This window comes from Lissotriton vulgaris, chromosome 4_1 (genome assembly GCF_964263255.1).
Source record: "Lissotriton vulgaris chromosome 4_1, aLisVul1.2, whole genome shotgun sequence".
In the NCBI taxonomy this organism is placed as follows: Eukaryota; Metazoa; Chordata; class Amphibia; order Caudata; family Salamandridae; genus Lissotriton; species Lissotriton vulgaris.
The window spans coordinates 1624890631-1624909748 of NC_141691.1; the positions used below are offsets into that span (position 1 = coordinate 1624890631).

At 41.3% G+C, this 19118-nt stretch overlaps 1 protein-coding gene across 1 annotated transcript in view; it reads right to left on the bottom strand.

The window, feature by feature from the left end:
• JPH1 (junctophilin 1) overlaps positions 1–19118 on the bottom strand; it is a 588508-nt gene that overhangs the window by 89349 nt on the left and 480041 nt on the right. The window contains exon 4 of the mRNA XM_086965899.1: positions 9901–10535. Coding sequence (XP_086822025.1) covers positions 9901–10535 — 635 coding nt within the window. The remainder of the gene's footprint in view (positions 1–9900; positions 10536–19118) is intronic.

The following is a 19118-nucleotide window of genomic DNA, read 5'->3' on the forward strand; positions in this document are numbered from 1 at the left end:
CCCATCCCAGCTCAGAACCTGGCTATATGCAAATCAGTCTGTCCCTGGCCCAGTGCATCATGGGTACAGGGCAGACTAAACTACCAAGCCAATTCTTCACCAGAAAGGAGACAAGCTACCGGGGACCGGTTTCTGGCATTTCAGCCTTCTTCGGCCCGGCTTGCTTGAATCCTGATGGAGCAGTGAGAAAGGGACTCATGTCTGAGTATACCCTGCCACACCTATAGTGGCCAAAAACGATTTAGAAAAGGGGGTGGTGATGAACAGAGTGTCTGAGTTAAACAGACCACTCTTACCCAGTCCAAAGATCAGGGCTTGATCCATCACCGTTATTTATCTCACTGCCCCATCCCAGCTCAGAACCTGGCTATATGCAAATCAGTCTGTCCCTGGCCCAGTGCATCATGGGAACAGGGCAGACTAAACTACCAAGCCAATTCTTCACCAGAAAGGAGACAAGCTACCGGGGACCGGTTTCTGGCATTTCAGCCTTCTTCGGCCCGGCTTGCTTGAATCCTGATGGAGCAGTGAGAAAGGGACTCATGTCTGAGTATACCCTGCCACACCTATAGTGGCCAAAAACGATTTAGAAAAGGGGGTGTAGTTTGGTTTGCCCTGTTCCCATCATGCACTGGGACAGGAACAGACTAATTTGCATACAGCCAGGTTCTGAAACTGGGATGGTGCAGTGAGCTAAAAAACGGTGTTGGATCTAGCCCTGATCTCTTGACTGGGTGAGAGCTTTCTGCTTAATTCAGAGACTCTGTCCCTCACCACCCCTTGTTGTACAAATTATTTGCTGAGCATAGAAATAATTATCCCAAAACTAAGGAAGTGAGTGCTGATGGACATACCCTAGCGCAACCAAGAATAGATCTCTCGAATAGTACTGGCACTGTGGAAAAAAAGGAGTTGAACCACTAAGAAATAAGGAGTCTCAAAGTAAGAATAACCATCCAGGAGAGAGATGAAGAGACCCAATTGTGAAGGGAGTAGATCACCCTGATAATGGTGTTATAAGGGGGTCAGTATCTAGTCCAAGTGGAATAGATTTAATCCCAAATCACGATAACTTAAATCTACCCCCAGCTGCATGCCTGTATGTTTTAATACTAACTGGTGTGACGGCTCTAAGGCAGGACCAAACTGAAACATGGCATAACCTTAGAAATAAAGTTGTAGACTGGCTCCAAAAGTTTAAAAAAGATTCAACCCACAAAAAATGAATGAAATCCTAATGGTCCATAGGGTAGGGTGGGGGACCACAAGAAAAACATCCAAGGCGACTGTATAGTTGTAAACTTTAGGCGTCCCCACACAGTCTGCAACTTATTAAGAATACATGAGGAGATTTTGACGCAGAATACCAATATCCATGCCCTCCCTCTTGGGTACTTCTACAGACCAGTTGGTGGAGAAATAACCCGGAACTGTGATAACTCCTTCTCCCCTCATATTGCCAACAGATTTCAAGAACTTTCTTCCCTGAAGGCAGTCGATTGACTGTATCTACCAATAGCTCTGGGAGATGAAAATTTAGTCGCATTGACAGAAATAGATATGGAGGGTGAAAAGGCTGCTCCTCACACTGTACCACAGATCAATGCATCTATAGTGCAGGAGGTAGATATGGGTGGGGATGGTTTAGTGTCCCAAAAAACTACACAGAGCTTGGGTGGCGAAGCAGTATTGCTAAGGGAAAACGTAAATACAAGTCATATTACGGTAAATGAATATTTGGTAGCCACGAGTGGTAGTAATTCTCCAGGATTCAAATTAATCTCATGGAACATAGCGTGGCTCAGGAAAAATGTTAGTGACCCGGAGTGGAACGAGTATCTCGTAACAAGTGATATTCGCCTCTTGCAGGAAACTTGGGCATTAAATACCCCGCATAGAGTGGGGTATAGAACGTTCCATGTTGACGCAGTTTCCTCTGCAAGTGGAAGGCCCAGGGGGGGATTGTAATAGGGGTAAAAGTAATACTTGAGATTAGAATTACAGAATTCTGTTTTAATTCAATGGATATACTCGGAATAAGAATAAATACGAAGGAAGGAGGGTGTTTCACTTATTTAATGTGTATAACAGACCGGGTCCCTTGGCAAAAGAGTCACAGACATTAGAAAAGTTGGACTCACTCCTTAATTGCTTGGAGGGAGAATTAAAAATTATAATAGGTGGAGACTTAATTTGTAACTACGAGCCAATTATAGGGCTTGGAGACATCTTTGAAGACTAGGACAGTGCCAATAATATCCCTATATTAAATTACATCAACCCAGTTCCCTGCACTGTATTAGCTGTACAAATCACGAGGATGACAGTTACCTAGGGGCTGAGAGCTTGTAACGGTCGTTTCCCATCAGATACATTAAAGGCCGCCACTTTCTTTAGGAATAATTCCCAAAACAAAATAGATTATATTATGGTTTCTCGCGATATCTGGACCTATGTAATTAATTTAGAGATTATGCCTAGAATTGAGAGCGACCATTGTCCGCTCCAATTGTCACTCCTTAATAGTTTATTGCTTGGCTCAATTACGAACAATGAAGTAGCCAATGCAACCTATGATGTTATACTAGCCAGTAATAATCGCCGCTCATTAAAATGGGCCCACATGTTTGAACATGGCGAAGTACTAACGGAAATTTATAGTACACTAGCTGACACTTTCCTTAGACACTTTAGTATACCGCTTGAAGGGAGTGCCTTTGTAGACTTACATAAGGGTTTCTTTAAATCATTAATACCGTTGGTAACGAAAAAAGCCAAAAAGAAACACCAAAAATACAAATTTAATGTTAATTAGGAAATCCTGCTAAGACAAGAATTGCCGTAATGGCAAGGTTAGACTACTACAAACAATAAAAAATAAGAACCGAATTGAAATTAAGGAAGCCAGAAGAGAATATAGGAAAATAAAAGAGAAGGTGAAAACAAATTGGGATGAGGAAAGTTGGTCAGAATTGCTGATGGCTGCTAAGAACAAGGACCAAGTGGGGTTCTGGAGATAAGTGGCCAGGGGGAATTGAACCGGAGGAGTAGTTAAGGATGTCTTTCTTGATGAGACAACCTGGGTCGAACATTTTACTCAGCAATACAGGGCACCAGAAAATGTTGGGGTTTCAAATAAGGATGTTTTACTGTTAAGCCCTAGTGTATCCAAACTGGAGTTTGAACTAGAGGAAACAGTTTTGACTATCAATGTGGTAAAAAAATGGAAAGGCACCCGGACTGGATAAAATTCCAGGCGATTTATATAAACACAGAATTAACGTCTGGGCGCCTTACATTAATTATTTGTGCAATGCTTTAGCAGCAGGCGTGGATTTTCCGGATATTTGGAGGGGGGCAGAAATCGTATTGATTTTTAAAAAGGGCAATAGGAAGGAACCAGCTAACTATCGCCCTATTAGTTTAATGGATATCTTACAAAAAATCTATGCAAGGCATATTTTAAACCGTATGAACAAATGGATAGAGCAGAAAGCTGTCTTCACGAAGTTCCAGTCAGGTTTTAGACCCAAAATAGGCACTATAGACCAGGTTTTTAGATTTTGCTGTTTATGTTGGAAGTATGTTAAGATGAGGAAGGGGTATTTGTATGTCGCATTCGTAGACCTTAGGGCTGCTTTTGATCGTATCCCACGCAAACTAATATGGGAGTCATTACATTGTCAAGGGCTTCCAGTTTGCCTTCTGCAGCAGATTATAAAGTTGCATGAAAATAATTATGCCAAAGTAAGATGGGGTCCAAATGGTGAACTAACAAATGCAATCCCTACTAAGAGGGAAGTTCGCCAACGATGCGTGTTGGCACCTACATTACTTTCAATGTTTGTTAATGACATCCCATCATATTTGGAGGGCTGTAACAACGATGCACCGAAATTGAACGGAGAAAGGGTTCCAGCCCACTTATTCACAGACGATACTATATTGATATCTCAAACGCCCAGAGGTCTGCAACACTTATTAAATTAATTCCAAACATATTGCAAAGGAAAGGGCCTTGATATTAAGACCAATAAGACTAAATACATGGCCATAAACCCTCATAAAACCTTCAGGGGGAACTTGTTTTAAACGGTCAAAAGTTAGAATATGTGCAGAATTTTACATACTTGGGCATTTCACAAGATTCACAACTATCGTGGAAAACACAAGTAGAAAGAAGTAGAATGATACTGATACAGAACACCTTACCAATTATGAAAAAACATGGGAACAGTCATAGTAAGGCTCTCTCTACGACACTTGAGATTTTTAAATTTACGGCACAGTCCGCTGCATTATATGGGGTGGAAATATGGGGGTCATCGAGTAGGAATGTCTTCTTGAATAGCGAAAAAAAATTCTATAGGGCGCTCTTGAGACTGCTGACAAGTACGCCATTAATACCAGTAATGCTTGAATTAAATATGAAACGTACGGACCATTATGCTATCTTGAGACCACTATCCTTATGAGTGAGACTCTTGTCTAGACCTGAGCTAGTTGATTATAAAGATGGCCTGCAAGGAATAATGGGAATAGACCGGAATAATAAAATCGTCTGGTTAAAACATGTGCGTACATGGCTGAAAAGGACTGGCTTGGCGCAGTTTTGGAATGAGCCTTTAACATTGACCCAAAACTCGAAAAAAACTATTGAAATCTGCATTCTGGGTATATATTGATCATAGCTTGCTAAATGACAGAACAGGAGGAACTTTGATAAGTAACTTTCTTACATTTAAAGATTGTGCTTATTTTGAGCAGTTTTTGGACGAGGTCCAACCACCTCTGGTTAAAACATTTTATATAAAACTTAGGTAAGGAACCTTTAAAACAAACAAGACCCTAGCCAGATGGACAAGTACTCATACCACAAAGATTAGTGACCTATGCACCATGTGCCCATGTAATACAAAAAGATGAGTCGCATATCCTCTTTTTTTGTCCAGCTTATGAGGCAATCCGGAAAAGATGGATTAAACCTCTATGCTTAAATTTGGGAGTACGCTCATACAAAGAAGCGGAAAGGATTTTAAAGACCGATAATAGACAGGTGATAGTTTTCGGTGTCAGCAGATTCCTGTTAGCAACAAGTTTTATACGTGACAAAGTGGGCCTGAAGCTTTAAATGGAACTGTGATGTAATTGTAAAGTAATTGATTATAAAACGTTGCTGTTACTTTGGTCAGATCAATTGTGTATATATATTTTTAGTTCTTAAAGCATTATTTATAACAAGAAATTATGACGAGCTGGACTGAAGTAATGAAATCCATGTGTTTTTTATACCTTTTTATATTTTGATGCCTTTTTAATCTATTTAAATTAAGTTTTTATTGTAACGATTTCCTAACCGTATCAGTGTAATCTGTAAAACCACTAAATCCCTTATATGGACCTAGTATCGAGTAACTTATGTTTTATGCATCTTTTATGGCTCTATTGTGCCGAAATAAAGATTATAAATGAAATGAAAATTGACTGCCAACATCAAAATGGCTGGCTGGCACTGTTAAATAAAAGATTGTGTGATGTGTTAATAAACATTAATACTACAAATGGACTGTTGTGATATAATCAATTTTGCAATTTATGATTCATGTGGAATTTATTTGGTATTCAAATAATTGAAAAAGAAATTTCTCTTTACAAAATATTGTAGGGTTGAAGAATATTTGGAGGTGTAACTTTTTGGTATTTGCATTGTTTACTCCTTGAATTGCATGTAACGTATTTACGAAACTGTGACCAGTGTTATTTATTAGGATGTATTAGGTTGAGGACAGCTGGTATAAGCGGACATAAAATCCAATTTTACACTTTGATATTCATAACATTTGCCATACCAACAATAGATCAGAGGATGCCAGAATAAAAATGCACTGGATGTAAGGAGCTGCTCACTTATGCATATAATGAAAAATCCCATTACAATGGCATTAGTAAGATTTACCATATACTGTATCTGTGGATGATTATTTTACACAGAATTAGGATTGAACAAGTTTTCCATGTGCCGACGACACTCCATGTCCAATCACTTGCGCTATAAGCTTTCTCTTTGGTTCCTACTCTGTCATCCAGAGTGATTACTGAATTTGCACCAGAAAGTGCACCATTACAAAATATATCCTATCCCAGACAACTGAGGGGTCAGGCGCATGGATACAAATTACAGCAGGTAGAGGTATGTTTTCAGCTGTCTTTAAAAAGAAAAATGTTTTTCAGTAGATCAGAGATAAAAAAAAGACCATTTGGAACACTTGCATTAAAATGCAAAAAGAACAGACACCAAGCAATGAGCACATTTGCGAGAGTGATTAGAGCGACCAAAGGTGCATGGCTTGTTATGGTCATTGTGTGTTTTTCTTTCAGGTATCGCCTTTTTTGAATTACATATGTTGACTATAAGATATAAATGTTGAAATATAAAATGCACATTTCTTCATGTTATTAATATTTGCCACATGATATCAAGTCTGCTCGAATATATTTACACTTTTTATATGAATCAAATCTCTTGTTCTAATGATTGTTTTAAATGATAGGCAAAGTTTCATGGAAACTGATAAGTTTATTTCTCGTTTATTGCTTTTTAAACAAAAACACAGATTCACAGAATGCAAGTAAGTAAAGGGGCGCCAAGCCCTTTTCTGCTAATTATTTATTTTGAAAGGTTCAACATTGAATAGACATGTTATATGAACTAAGAACTTAGGGCCTGATTAAGATGGCGGAAGACACGCCACCGACAGCCTTTCATTTGTCGAGCCTTCTGCCAGCGTACTGCGGTTTTCCACCTGCCAGATTACCATGGTGGGTGGAAACTTGGCAGTCGGAAAGACCATCCGCCACAGTTCCAACACGCAGTCATTTTCCGACTGACTGCCGGAGCAGCCGCATTGGCCAGCATGGTGGTGGTGCCTGTCACACACCGCCGTCAGGATTATGATTTCCCTTTTCCGTCGGTCATATAACGGCGGTCAACCTGCCGTGAAACAGAAGGTGGAAAACGGATTTTGGGGCCCGTAGCTAGCCCCTCTTAATACCTGGGCCAGGGAAAAGAGCACTGTGGGACACCTATGATGCCCCCCTACATTTCCCTGCACCATGTGGCAGGCACCGTGGAGTGCATGCCACATAGTGCAGGGAGATGTAAACAGTGCATTTTTAACATTGCGGCAGGTGCTGTCGTTAGCAGCACCCACCGCGATGTTAAATGTAGAAGGTGCGACCGCCGCAGTGGTGGTTGTATTGTAATACTCCCTGTAGGACCGCCGTCTTGTAAGCGGGCAGTCCCACTCCCGGACATGATGGTGGACGAACTGAAGTCCGTCCCCCATCGTAATGAACCCTATAGTGTGAAAAGATAGAGGGGACTTCGTGCCAACAACTTAGGACAGAGTTCATGGAGAATCGAAATCTTCCTTTGCTGAATGAAGGTGCATTTACCTTTCACTCTGTGGCTTTATTGGCCTTCCATTCAATGCAGACAAGAATAGCAGATGCTGCTATTTCAGTGAACATTGGCTTAATTGTTCAGCGAAGGTATGTGGGAATGATCTATCTCTGAAACTCAAATTAGGCCTTTTATTTGGTGCCACGATTAATTGGTTAGCCCGAAAGCTTTACGATTTAAACAATCAGTTACAATATTTATTTTACAGTTCACACTCCTGTCAAACGATGTGGCTACCGTTTTGCAGATTCTTTTAAAAGTGACCATCCATATTGGATAGGATTTTGAATGTACATATACATTTTAAAAATATTGTTTGTTTTCTAGTATTATTGAGTGTGCCTTTCCAGAATGAAATTGGGTTTGGATACCATTAGTTATCGCCGTGATATCTCTCAAGAAGGATTGTTACCTGAAACACATCTCACTCAAATATTGCTCACTGGCTTGTGAGGGGGTTGCAGTCCAATTGGCTTTCTGTCTTGGGTTGACACATTACTTAAGTCCTCAGCGCGAGTGGGGTCTGGAAAGTCTATATTAGGACATTTCTCAAGAATTAGGATCCAGAAAACATGCCGGGCTGATTATGTTGTTTGAGTGTTTTTTGAAAAGAGATAGATCCATTGGGATTGAAGGTATAATGGGTCACAAGGATGGCATGAAATGAATATAGCTTTCAGCAAGAAAATAGATTTTCTCCTATGTCCAAAAAGAAGCCAAGCTCACGTGTTCTGAACAATCTATAGTCTGCTAGTAAAGCAGCTGGGCACTTCCAAGTGTAGAGCATTTCTGTAGCCTAGTGTTAAGAAATGTAATCCGAGGTAATGCTTATCCCAATGTAGCAAGGGAAGAATTCTACACAAGCTATTCAAGGAGTGAATACAGATGAACACAATCTTGTTTACCTGAGGGAAACAGCATGAGCTAAAATAAAACTTTGTGGACTTTGGGGACAGAGTGGGAACAGGGATAGGACTGTTGACTACAAAGCTCTGTTCACGATGACAAGAGACCAAGAACAAAAACCTTGGTCGTCTCAAAGTGTCAAAGAACTGTATTTCTGAAGAGTCTAGAGGTCGCCCACAGATATGCTTAGGTTTTACAGGGGCATCCCTGAGTGTATCATTTCGATAAACAGCTTGGTGTCATCTGAATAGGCATAAAGAGAGTGAATTAGAGCTCAAGCGGTTCTATGCAGGCCCCAAAGAGCATAAGAGTAAAGGATAAGCCTTTTGAATGCCACCATAAGGATTCTAAGGGCCAAAAGGGATGAAGACCGGCAGCTTGGGCTCAATCAACCAGGTAGGACTAAATCCAGCTCAGTGCAGCAGCTACAACCCCTCTGGAGTACTACAGATCGCATCTCTGCCTTGCAAATCACATCAATAAGAAGTGATCTTTGGAAAGCCTCTAACACTGCGCAGCTCTAAAAAAATGAGATGCATAGATTACTAAACACATGATGAAGACATCAAACTTCCGTCTTTCTGTCTGCATGGTAGCCATGTAATTCTTGAAGACAGATCAGTCAGGAGGCTGCAGGAATTTCATGAAGTAAGAGGTGTGTGTTCACAATCCTGAACCCAGTCTGGATTAGGTGAAAATTTCGACCTGTTTGCATAGGCTTTGCTTGTCGGACACAACTTGTGCTAAAGGAGACCGAACGTGTAAACCTATATGCTTCATTTGGCAGGTAAGATTGTTCATTTGGCAGGAAGTCTCCGATCTTCTTGGGATTTTCCTACGGGTTTGAGAAGTTAGCAGTTTCTTTCCTTCAAGCATTTAAAAGAGGTGTCCACCCACATGATCAGCAACCACGACCTACTCCTTCAGTTGCCACCACACTAGTCTTGAGGATTAGGGATCCTGAAGTTTTCGAAAACCAAGATACCCATCAACACAGCTTGACTTTGACATAGTCCTTTAAATTCTTTCATCGCTCCTGGGAGCCAACCACAAGTTGTCCTTAAATAATCTGATACCCAAAGGCACACTAACAGCTACTGAAGTGTCATTTGCAATGTGATAGCAGCATTTAGAAGAGAAAGAAATTCAAATAAGAAATGGTAAACAAATTCTGTCAGATTCATAGCATACAATAAATTAATCAGCATCTAGGTCTTATGCCTTGGCTTTTTATCTGTGAACTTCCTATATCTGAAAGGTTATTAGCTTTGTGTGCTCAGCACCAAGGAAGCTACAAGTGATAGTTGGGTTAATAGTTTGAAATAAATAAATACATCAAAGGGGAATGTTTTTCTTCCTAAATAAGACAACTTAAATATACCGGTGTCTCCAGTGATGAGTTAAAAAGAACTTGAAATATTAAAGACTGCTGTTAAGCAAGGGAGCCACTAGTCATCAAAGGTGGAATCTGCCCAGTGTCAGTTTGGAGGCATAAAGACGTTTAAAAAGACAAACATCCTTGCAGTACTTACCGAATGACTTTCCTCGATTTCCATGGAAGGAGGTGGAGTGTTAATGGCTTGTTTCTTTGGTGTAGCAGGTTCAGGTTTTTTCGCTTTGAGCTCCGGTTTGTTTTCTTTGGCTTGTGGTTTTACAAAAGGTTTCTTAGGACTGTGCTTGGGCGGTGGTGGCATTCGTGCAAGTGTTGAAGGAGATGGGACAGCATCTTCTTCTGGCTCTAAAGGAGGCAGGGCTGCGTCTGCTTTGACCTGGTAGCCATGGTAATGGCTCTGCAGCTGCCCATTACCAGGGCTCGCAGGATTATGGCTTGCTGGAGACTTTGGCAGAGGTTTTATTGGCACGTCCTCCTTTGCAAATGAATTGTAAAGCTGAGGCTTCAAGTCAGCTGTAACGTTCTCCTTGGCTGAAAATATATCTTCGTTTCTGTATCCGCTATCAGCAGTGCTGAAGTTTTTTCTTTTCACATTTGCAGGGAGGGCTGGCGGTGTGGGCTTCCGTTTTTCCTCAGGTGTTTGTGGGGGTGTGGTTCCTCTCCTATAAAAATGGGGCGACTCCTTGGGTGACGGTTGCTTTTGTGGTACCTTCTCTTCGGGCATTTCTTTAATGTCCATTACATCTTGAAACTTCTGCCTTATGTACTCAGGACCTGAAAATAAAAAAAGTAAAACGTATTACATTATGGAATCAAATATTAGTTATGAAAATAACTCTAAGTTTGAAATGCTTTTTCTTTTTTTGTAGTCATAAAAAGGGCAACGATACTTTAAGGCACAATAGTAAATATAGAAACATCCTGAAATAAGACACATGTAAATGTTAGCTACACACACAAAAATATATGCAAGCAACTTCAGCAGTACAAGTAATCTACAGAACAGTTTTATTTAGATTGTTTTCCTAGAGAGGCACGTCATCAGTTAGTATTTGAGCTCTTTACATGTAACAATAACTACATGATGAGCTTACGAAAAATATTTTTAAAAATCAACCACCAAGTTCAGGTTGATCGCAAGGGGAGAGGGGGTAAGTGGTCAGGTAGTAGAGACAGAAGACCTTGTGGAGATATTCTACTATAAAATATGCTAGTGTGACACACTACACCTTTAAATCCCGCCCATTCGAGGAGTTGTAAGTTACATATTGTCTTGTGAGATCTTGGTTCCCAGACCTGAAGTAATTTATCCTGAAGGTTCTTAGTTAAGGTTTCTTGCAAATATGTATTTTTGCATAACAAAAGTATATCAGGCACTGTTGTTAAACGGATTTGGAGGTTGTTCCAAATTGTGGAGGGGGTTCTGGAAAATAATTATCTTTGAGCTAACATCGTAGGTGGTTCGATTGTGAAAGAGTCCTAGATGTGGGATTTTGTTACGTCACCAGAGATTTACAGATCACCAGAGACTGCCTAGATGGCCTACATTCACTAAGATGGACCTACACAGCCTCATGTCACCAACTAAATATGATTGTTTGAATTTCATATGGTCCAATGCTGAGAAAAACACTAAGGTAACAGCAGCAGCATGGAAAACTCATTTTATGTTGTAGTAGAAATCTAACTTTACGGTTACTCCATTGAAATCTGGACTGACAGACGTTGATTTCCCCACTTTTCCAATTGCAGGTGGAGCAAGTGTGATCACGTCTGTACAATAAACAATCAAAGTAGACATTATAAATCTGAGAGATTGTCACGGAGTAAGGTCCGGTTATTAAATTAAGCAGATATTTTTAGGGACATGGGATGAGCACAGGGACAAGCACTTCTGTGCGCAGGGCTAAAGGCTGTGAGGTAGGTTCTGGGTCATGAAGGCTGAGAGCATCAAAAGGCTAAAAGTGACCTCCTGCAAAAAGGACCAGCTGAGTAAGTACAAATTAGTAGGGGATTCTGCCAGAAAAACGACAGGTACAGAACATATTCAACGTTTTAGCATTCTCTCAGACTGCATTAAGCATGCAAACTAGCCAGACAATAATAGTTTCCCAACCGCCACTCCAAAAGCTCTTTGGACACAGCAAAGGTCCCTTTTGACCTTTGTCAAAGGTCACAATAACTTTGAGTTATTGGGATTCAAAGAGTAGATATAGGCAGCTGACAAATAGAGGATCTAACTTATGAAAAATACAATAGTAAAAATGTATTTGGTTTATGTTAAGAAAGGCTTTCCATGGTAGTCTGCAAGTACAGGGTTTGTTTTATCACTAGCTCTGGCAAAGCCTTTCTAGACACCAAACGCACTGCTCATTTATTTGCCTAGGCACATCTAGCTCTAGATGTGCTCTGCAGCCCACTACACGCAGAGTCCACATCCCCTATCAGTTGGGTTGCAACCGTTGGCAGTTGCAAATTCCATACTCATAACAACCAGCAAAAACTATGCCTAGTTGATTCCAGCGGCGCAGAGTGCACGGTGTGATGTTCCCTTAGTCCTCTGTACAAGAGTGAAATCCATGTGTGAGTGGGATGCAAGCTGGGTACCGGCTGAAGGACAAACCCTATTTACACCCACAGTGGTGTATGGAGAAAGGGAGGGTATAGCAGGCTGTGTGGCAGCAAGGTCTGAGTAAAAGGTTTAATCGTAAGCCAGAAGGTGTGCCAAGAACTCAGTACAAGAATGAAGACATGGGAACAATGCTGCAGCACCACAGGTCAGACTATATATATAATTCTCACTTAAATATCCTTTTATGGGAGCATAAAGTATATCAGTCAACAAAAAAGTCTTGAGGAGCAAAAAAATAAGAGTATCAAGTAGACTGCCCAAATATCAATACTCTTAGAACTTCAGCTAACCTGTGTCCCCTGTACATTCGTGCAAGGGATGTCTACTTGTTCTTAAAAAAAAAATCCACATCACTTTTGGTGCCATAGAGTAAGGTGACACATTATACGAGCATTCTTCCAATATCAGGGTGTTGATAATAAATATGCCAGGTTTTATAAGTTAATAATAACCACAAACATATACAAAATATACATTCGATATACCGTCCAATTGCTTAAAGGCATATAAAAGGCAAAAATCACATTTAAGGCCTCCCATTGCCTTTCTCCCTATAAAAAACATTAAAAGGCCTAACCTGGCTAATGTATGTAAGATGCACGGTACATCACTGTGGTCCTCTGGCGAGGCGTCCCCTGAATGCCTAGGATGAGCAATAGTGTTTTAGCAGGAACAAGGATACCTAACCCCATCCCAGGCTATGATGTTACAGGGGGGGGGAAGGGGCTCCCCAAATTATGTAGGTGATGCCAAAATAACTTCTATACCTTGAGAGCAAAGAGCTGCTGCACATTTCCCCACCATGCCTTACGCTACTACGAGGGCCCACTCCCATTAGCCCCAACCGTGGGTAAAATACATATTACTGAAAGGGCCTGGGGTACCAGGTGGGCACAAGATACAAAAAGTGGCAAAGTGCATAGTGCAAACCTGCATATGTCTACGACCTAGTTACTGAGGGAGTTAATTACCTAAAATACCACAAGCTATTTTGCCCCATCTCACCGTAGTTTAAAATATCACTATAACAGGGGGTCAGTCTGGTTGCTGTCCACGGAAGGCCCCTATACATAAAGTGCTGTAGTGTGTGCTACATAAACTGCATATTTGCTTTATTCGTTTATTTATTTTATTTGCAGTTTATTTATTTCATTTGTTTATTTATTTTATTTGGCTAGACCCAGAGGTATCAGAGCGATTTACAAGAGGATCAGGGAGATACATATGCAGTTTACGAAAATGAGTACAGTTACAAGTACAGGCATGGAAGAAAAACATGAGATTACACAACAATAAAAGATTAGCTCGTAGCATAGCCAAGACACACATCTTATTATAATGTATCTTTTATCTGGCACACGAATCATCCCCAAGGGGATCTCTCGGCGCCCTGGGAGCAGGCCACCTAATATATGGGATGCATTTTAAAATAACCAGGTTTTGAGCAATTTTTAAAAGGAGCCAGGGTGGGACATGACCGAAGGTTCTGACAGAGTTCCAGGACTTATGGGCTAGACAAGAAAAGGCACGGCCACCCATTTTCAGTTTCTTAATTCTCCGAGGTCGGAGAAGGTTTTGGCCACTTGATCTTAAATGCGCGCCGGAGTATACCTTTCCACTTTCTTGATTAAGTATCTTGACCCTAACCCAAGAAGGGCTTTAAACACTGGGCATAGGAGTTTGACAACTGCTCTTCTCTTTATAGGGAGCCAATGTAACTCTCTCAACAATAGTAGGGAGGGGGTTCGTATCGGCTTATTCAATGCTAAATGCGCTGCTGTATTTTGCACGACTTGTAGCCTTTAAAGCAGATCCTTTCTCATCCCTACTAGTAGAGAGTTTCCATAATCAAGTCTACTGACTAGCAGTGCCTGTATTAGGACCCTTCTGGTGGAAAGGGGGATCCAGGGAAAAATCCTTTTTAACATACGAATCAGTCTGAAGCACTTACCTGATAGGATCTTCACATTCTCCTCCATAGAGAGTTTATTATCCATTATAACACCCACGTCTTTTGCCCATTTTTTTAGGGTAGGAGCTTATGAAGAATGGAAGGTGGAGGGGGAAAGGAATGCAGATGGAGTCAGGCAGACCAGAAGGGGGAAGGTAATTCAAGGGTAACAAAGCAGTCAGAGTGAAAGACAGACAAAACCGCAAAGAACTGTTAAAAACAATGTCAGGCTGGGTAGGTGACAGCCGAGGGGGTGAACCAGAGCCAGACTCCTCTATAGCTGCATACGACGGCTCCACTAGGCAACCGCCAATGGTAGGGGGGCTCCGCGGTAAGTACAAACAGTTACTGTTTTTCACCCATGAAGTATCATCATAGTTCAATTGAGGGCATCGGTCACTGGTGTAACTGGGAGCGCCATCAACCTCGTCATCCAGCTACCTCCAAGAGAGAAGAGGTGGAAGAGCCAGTTATCAGACCTAAAGGGGTTCACTCCCACAACCAGAAGCCCACTGCTAAGAGCTATCTGTGTTTGATGGAATATGGGGCAGGCATACAATCCCCTCATTCTTTACAACATCACCTGGCGCACTGCGGAGCTAGATGCCACTGAGGGACTTTCAAGCAGCACCTCGTTCAATTTGGGGATCTTCAGCAACGTGCTAGCCGCCAGTATTGCATATAACCAACACTTCACTCTGGCAATTAGGGGCTTAAAGCATTGATATTCTTGATGCACCGCTAGTGTCCCACCCTTAACTTAAATAAGGTGGGACAGTCACTACACATAAAGTGCCGAAGAGCACATATGTAGCCTGCGTATGGAGGGAACCTCAACAAGACGGGCTAGATAAGAACATTAAACTGGAATTCCTCCCCTTCTATCGTGTTGGCACAAGACACGCAAGAGCCACATTTATGATGGCCTTTTACTGGTTGTAGCTTCCATAGGAGATTAGGTGCCAATTTTTTAAAATAATTGCCTTTTTTTAAAAAATTGGCACCTAATCTCCAACTCAGAAGTTCCAATGGAAAAACCATTGTTCGCACTAAAGAAAAACAAAAGCATCGTACAATATGTTGTGAGAGCGGACTTGGGAGTAAACCAGGCCAAATCAGATTTACGCACTTTATGGAAGCTACAACCAGTAAAAGGCCATCATAAATGTGGCTCTTGCGTGTCTTGTGCCAACACGATAGAAGGGGAGGAATTCCAGTTCAACACATCAAAATGGCTTCATAAAGAATTCACTAATTGCAAAACAAGCAATGCAATATATGCAATTATGTGTCTGTGTCCCAAATTGTACATTGGGAAAACTACTCAACGAGTAAATCAACAAGTGGTGCAACACCGATCCAGAATTAGACACAAGGTGTTGACTGCCCCTATGGTAGAACACTTTGTAGAGTATAAACATACAGAGAAAGACTTCAAATGGACAGTGCTATCTGCAATAAAAATTCCCCCCCCCCCCCGAGGAGGAAATGTCGATGCCATGTTGATAAAAAAAGTGGCATACTTAATCCTCAAATTTAACTGTGTGGTGGATGGATTGAACGAAATGTCCGAACTGCAACGATCCAATCACTGAGCCCCCTGCCCCCCCACCACCTCCACGTAAAACAAGTGCCAGCCATCACTTATAACATAACTTGATCCAACTCTTTATAATTCAGTTGGTTAACACTCAGTATCAAACTTGAAAGACATCTAAGACTACAAGTTCCAGCATGCCCAGCAGCGTACATAAAGGTCAAACCAGTTCCGGGGGAACGTTTGACAACATCAGTTGACTCGCGGTAATCGAAACGCCAGTCATGAGGTGATAGGGATAAAGTCACAGTGGACCTGTCAAGAGTTAAAAGAGGTAAAAATCCAGAACAAACGCCTCGAATTTTACCGAGCAGTATCACAGCTCCAGCTAAAATATAATAAACAGCATATTTGAAAATTTTAGGGACCCCCGTCAAGTCGAAGAAAAGACAGCAAAGCAGAGCCGCACGTATAGAAAACACTTTTCCTGCCTGCAAGTAAGTTAAAACGCGGTAGGCTAATGAATTAAAACACATAGCCACACTCATTTAATGACTGAACGCTTTATCAAATTTAACAGCATTCAGCATCCGGGAACCAATAAGAACCACATACCAAAAATGCACCTTCAGAGAATCGTTAACCCTTGATCAAGTAAGTGCTGGCACCTCCACAAATAGACAGATGAATGTCACCGATTGTTTAGTATAAAACTCCCACATATGGTGAGAACGTTATCAGCATGCCATCTTTTGATTTATCGTCCAGGCAATGGCAAAAGTGAAGGACACACAGACGCCCCATGCATGAAAGTGACAGAGAACGAACGTTTTGAAAAATGAGGTAACCCCCTCTTCTTTTTTTAAATAGTTTACGAGTTAAACAATTCAGAGAATAGGAGAAGCTAAATATTCCCATATTTTACACCGTAGGTACACAGCTCAGCCCTGAGGAAGAACCCAGTTAACTGAATAAAGGGTTTGGAAACGCGTCGGCTTTTCGGCTGTTCCAAGGGAACCCACACCTTGGTGGTCTGGATTAGAATATCCACGTTCACAATTAGGGCGGCTTAACTAAAACTTAGGAACTAAAAAATCCGAAAGGCCCAATGTGTTTAGTTCTATTAACTGTGTCGTTAGGACTATTAGAGAAACAAGTATAGGTGTACCATATTGAGTTGCTCCATTATCATAATTGTGTCTAATCCATATGTTTAACTGTCATTGAATGTTATTATTTATGTACTTATAGAGTATCACATATATGATTTATGTCTGTTTTAACTGCTTCAATTGTTAAGGTCTGTTAAAGCCTCGGACGCTTGTGAAAAATGTAAATAATTTGAATTGTACAAGTAATGTATGAATTAATACAAAAGCCTTCGGAATCTGTGAAACGAAGGTACAGAGCTGCTAAATAAAGAGCAGTCGTGAACCAAATTCGAGCCCTGGCACCTCTTCTTAGTTATAACGTTTGATTGTCCAGCCAGGACCTGTAGGACAAAACCCCCCTAGTGCTAGAAATGAATTGTATACATGACACAGAGGTTGATACTGAATGTTAATGCCTCCTTAGGTTTCCTCTTACATACAGGGCCTTGCGTAAGGCATACATCTCAGAGAAAAACGTATTTCTCTTTTATGAGAGTGAAGACTTAAGAGGCCTTCCCGTGGCATTCTGCAGAATTGTATTGTGTTATCCATCTCAATTTTCCCTTGTGTGCATTCTTGCTGGGTAGTGGTTTCTTTCACTCTGTGTGGGTTTGAGCAGGGAGGAGTGGGGGGACTGTGATCGCCCCCTCTGGTTTTGTTCCTGAAGGTTAGTGGCTTGTATTCTCTGCTAACCTGACACCCAGAGGCCCTCAAGTATATCTTGACCACTAGATAAGCATAGCTGGTTGTCTTGTCTATTGTAGATCCATTGAGGAATCATCTGCTCTGCTTGGAAAAGTGCCAATTTAGAGGGATGACCATGGTTTTCTTAAGGTTGATCTCTAGCTGGTTATCAACCGTTTACACCACTAGGTGGTTGATTAACCTTTGTAACCCTAATCTAGTATTTCTGAGAACAAGCAGGTCATCTGCATACAGTATATTTGACAGTGGAAGACCACTAAGCCTAGGGCCATGAGATGTCAACTCATCAAGAGATGAGAGAGATCCGAGAAGTATAGACTGAATAGGAGGGGGCGAAAATGCACCCTTATTTTAGGCCAATAAATGTTCTCACCCTCCTTGACAAATGGGTTCCGTCACTGACCTTAACTCAAGTATTTGTGTAGAGAAGCTTTATTGCCCTCAGAAGTGTTGCCCACAGCTTGTCCCCCTGGACAGATCAAATGCTGATTTGAAATCGACAAAGCACAGATTTAGCTGTTTTCGGACATCGTTTGCTCCTCTCATGAATTGACCTGCAGCCAGCAAATTTGAAAGCATCCCTTGGCTCTTTGTGAACCCAATCTAGTTTAAGGGCAGCTTGCCTGCTTCAAGCACCCATGTCGTTAGATCTTGAAGCAGCAATGATGAAAAGTATTTGAGGTTTATGTCCAACAGTGCTATCAGACAGTAGCTACTTGGAGACAAGGCTGATCCTCCTTTGAAGAGTAGATGGATGGTTGAGTCCCTTCAGCTACCTGGAATGATCCCACCAGCTAATACGGTGTCAAACATCACCACCAGAAACCTTGCCCATACAGGTATATTTTGTTTGAAGAGAGCTTGGGGGATACCATTCTGTCCATGAGTGCAATTAGATCAGCAATTCTCAATATTCTTAGTTATTATTGCGGCCAAGTAATGGTGCGGGCACAGGCAGAACTCGCCACTGGGGAGTATTCTGAGGGTGGCTCTGTAGAAACTAAAACGAGTAGAGCACCCTGTAAAGTGTGACTTCAAGTACTCTGTTCAGGCATCCTGCCTGATGTTAGCATGGTTTGCTTCCCTTGTACCTTTTTCGGTTTCGTTAGCCAGTTTCCAAAACTTCCACATATGCTTTTACTTTGATGCGCATAGGAGTTTAATATAGATTTGTATAGATGTGATCAACATGTTATGGCTGCTGTTCAAACGGAATAAAAAAACCTGCACTAATCCTGTGGTACGTGATATATATAGATATATATACATATAGATATATATATATATTACCTACTGGCGGTCGCCAGTAGGTATATATAGTTAGGATTTTTTCCCTATGAGATTTCTGAAAATTCTATGTCTAATAACTTTGGCGTTTGTG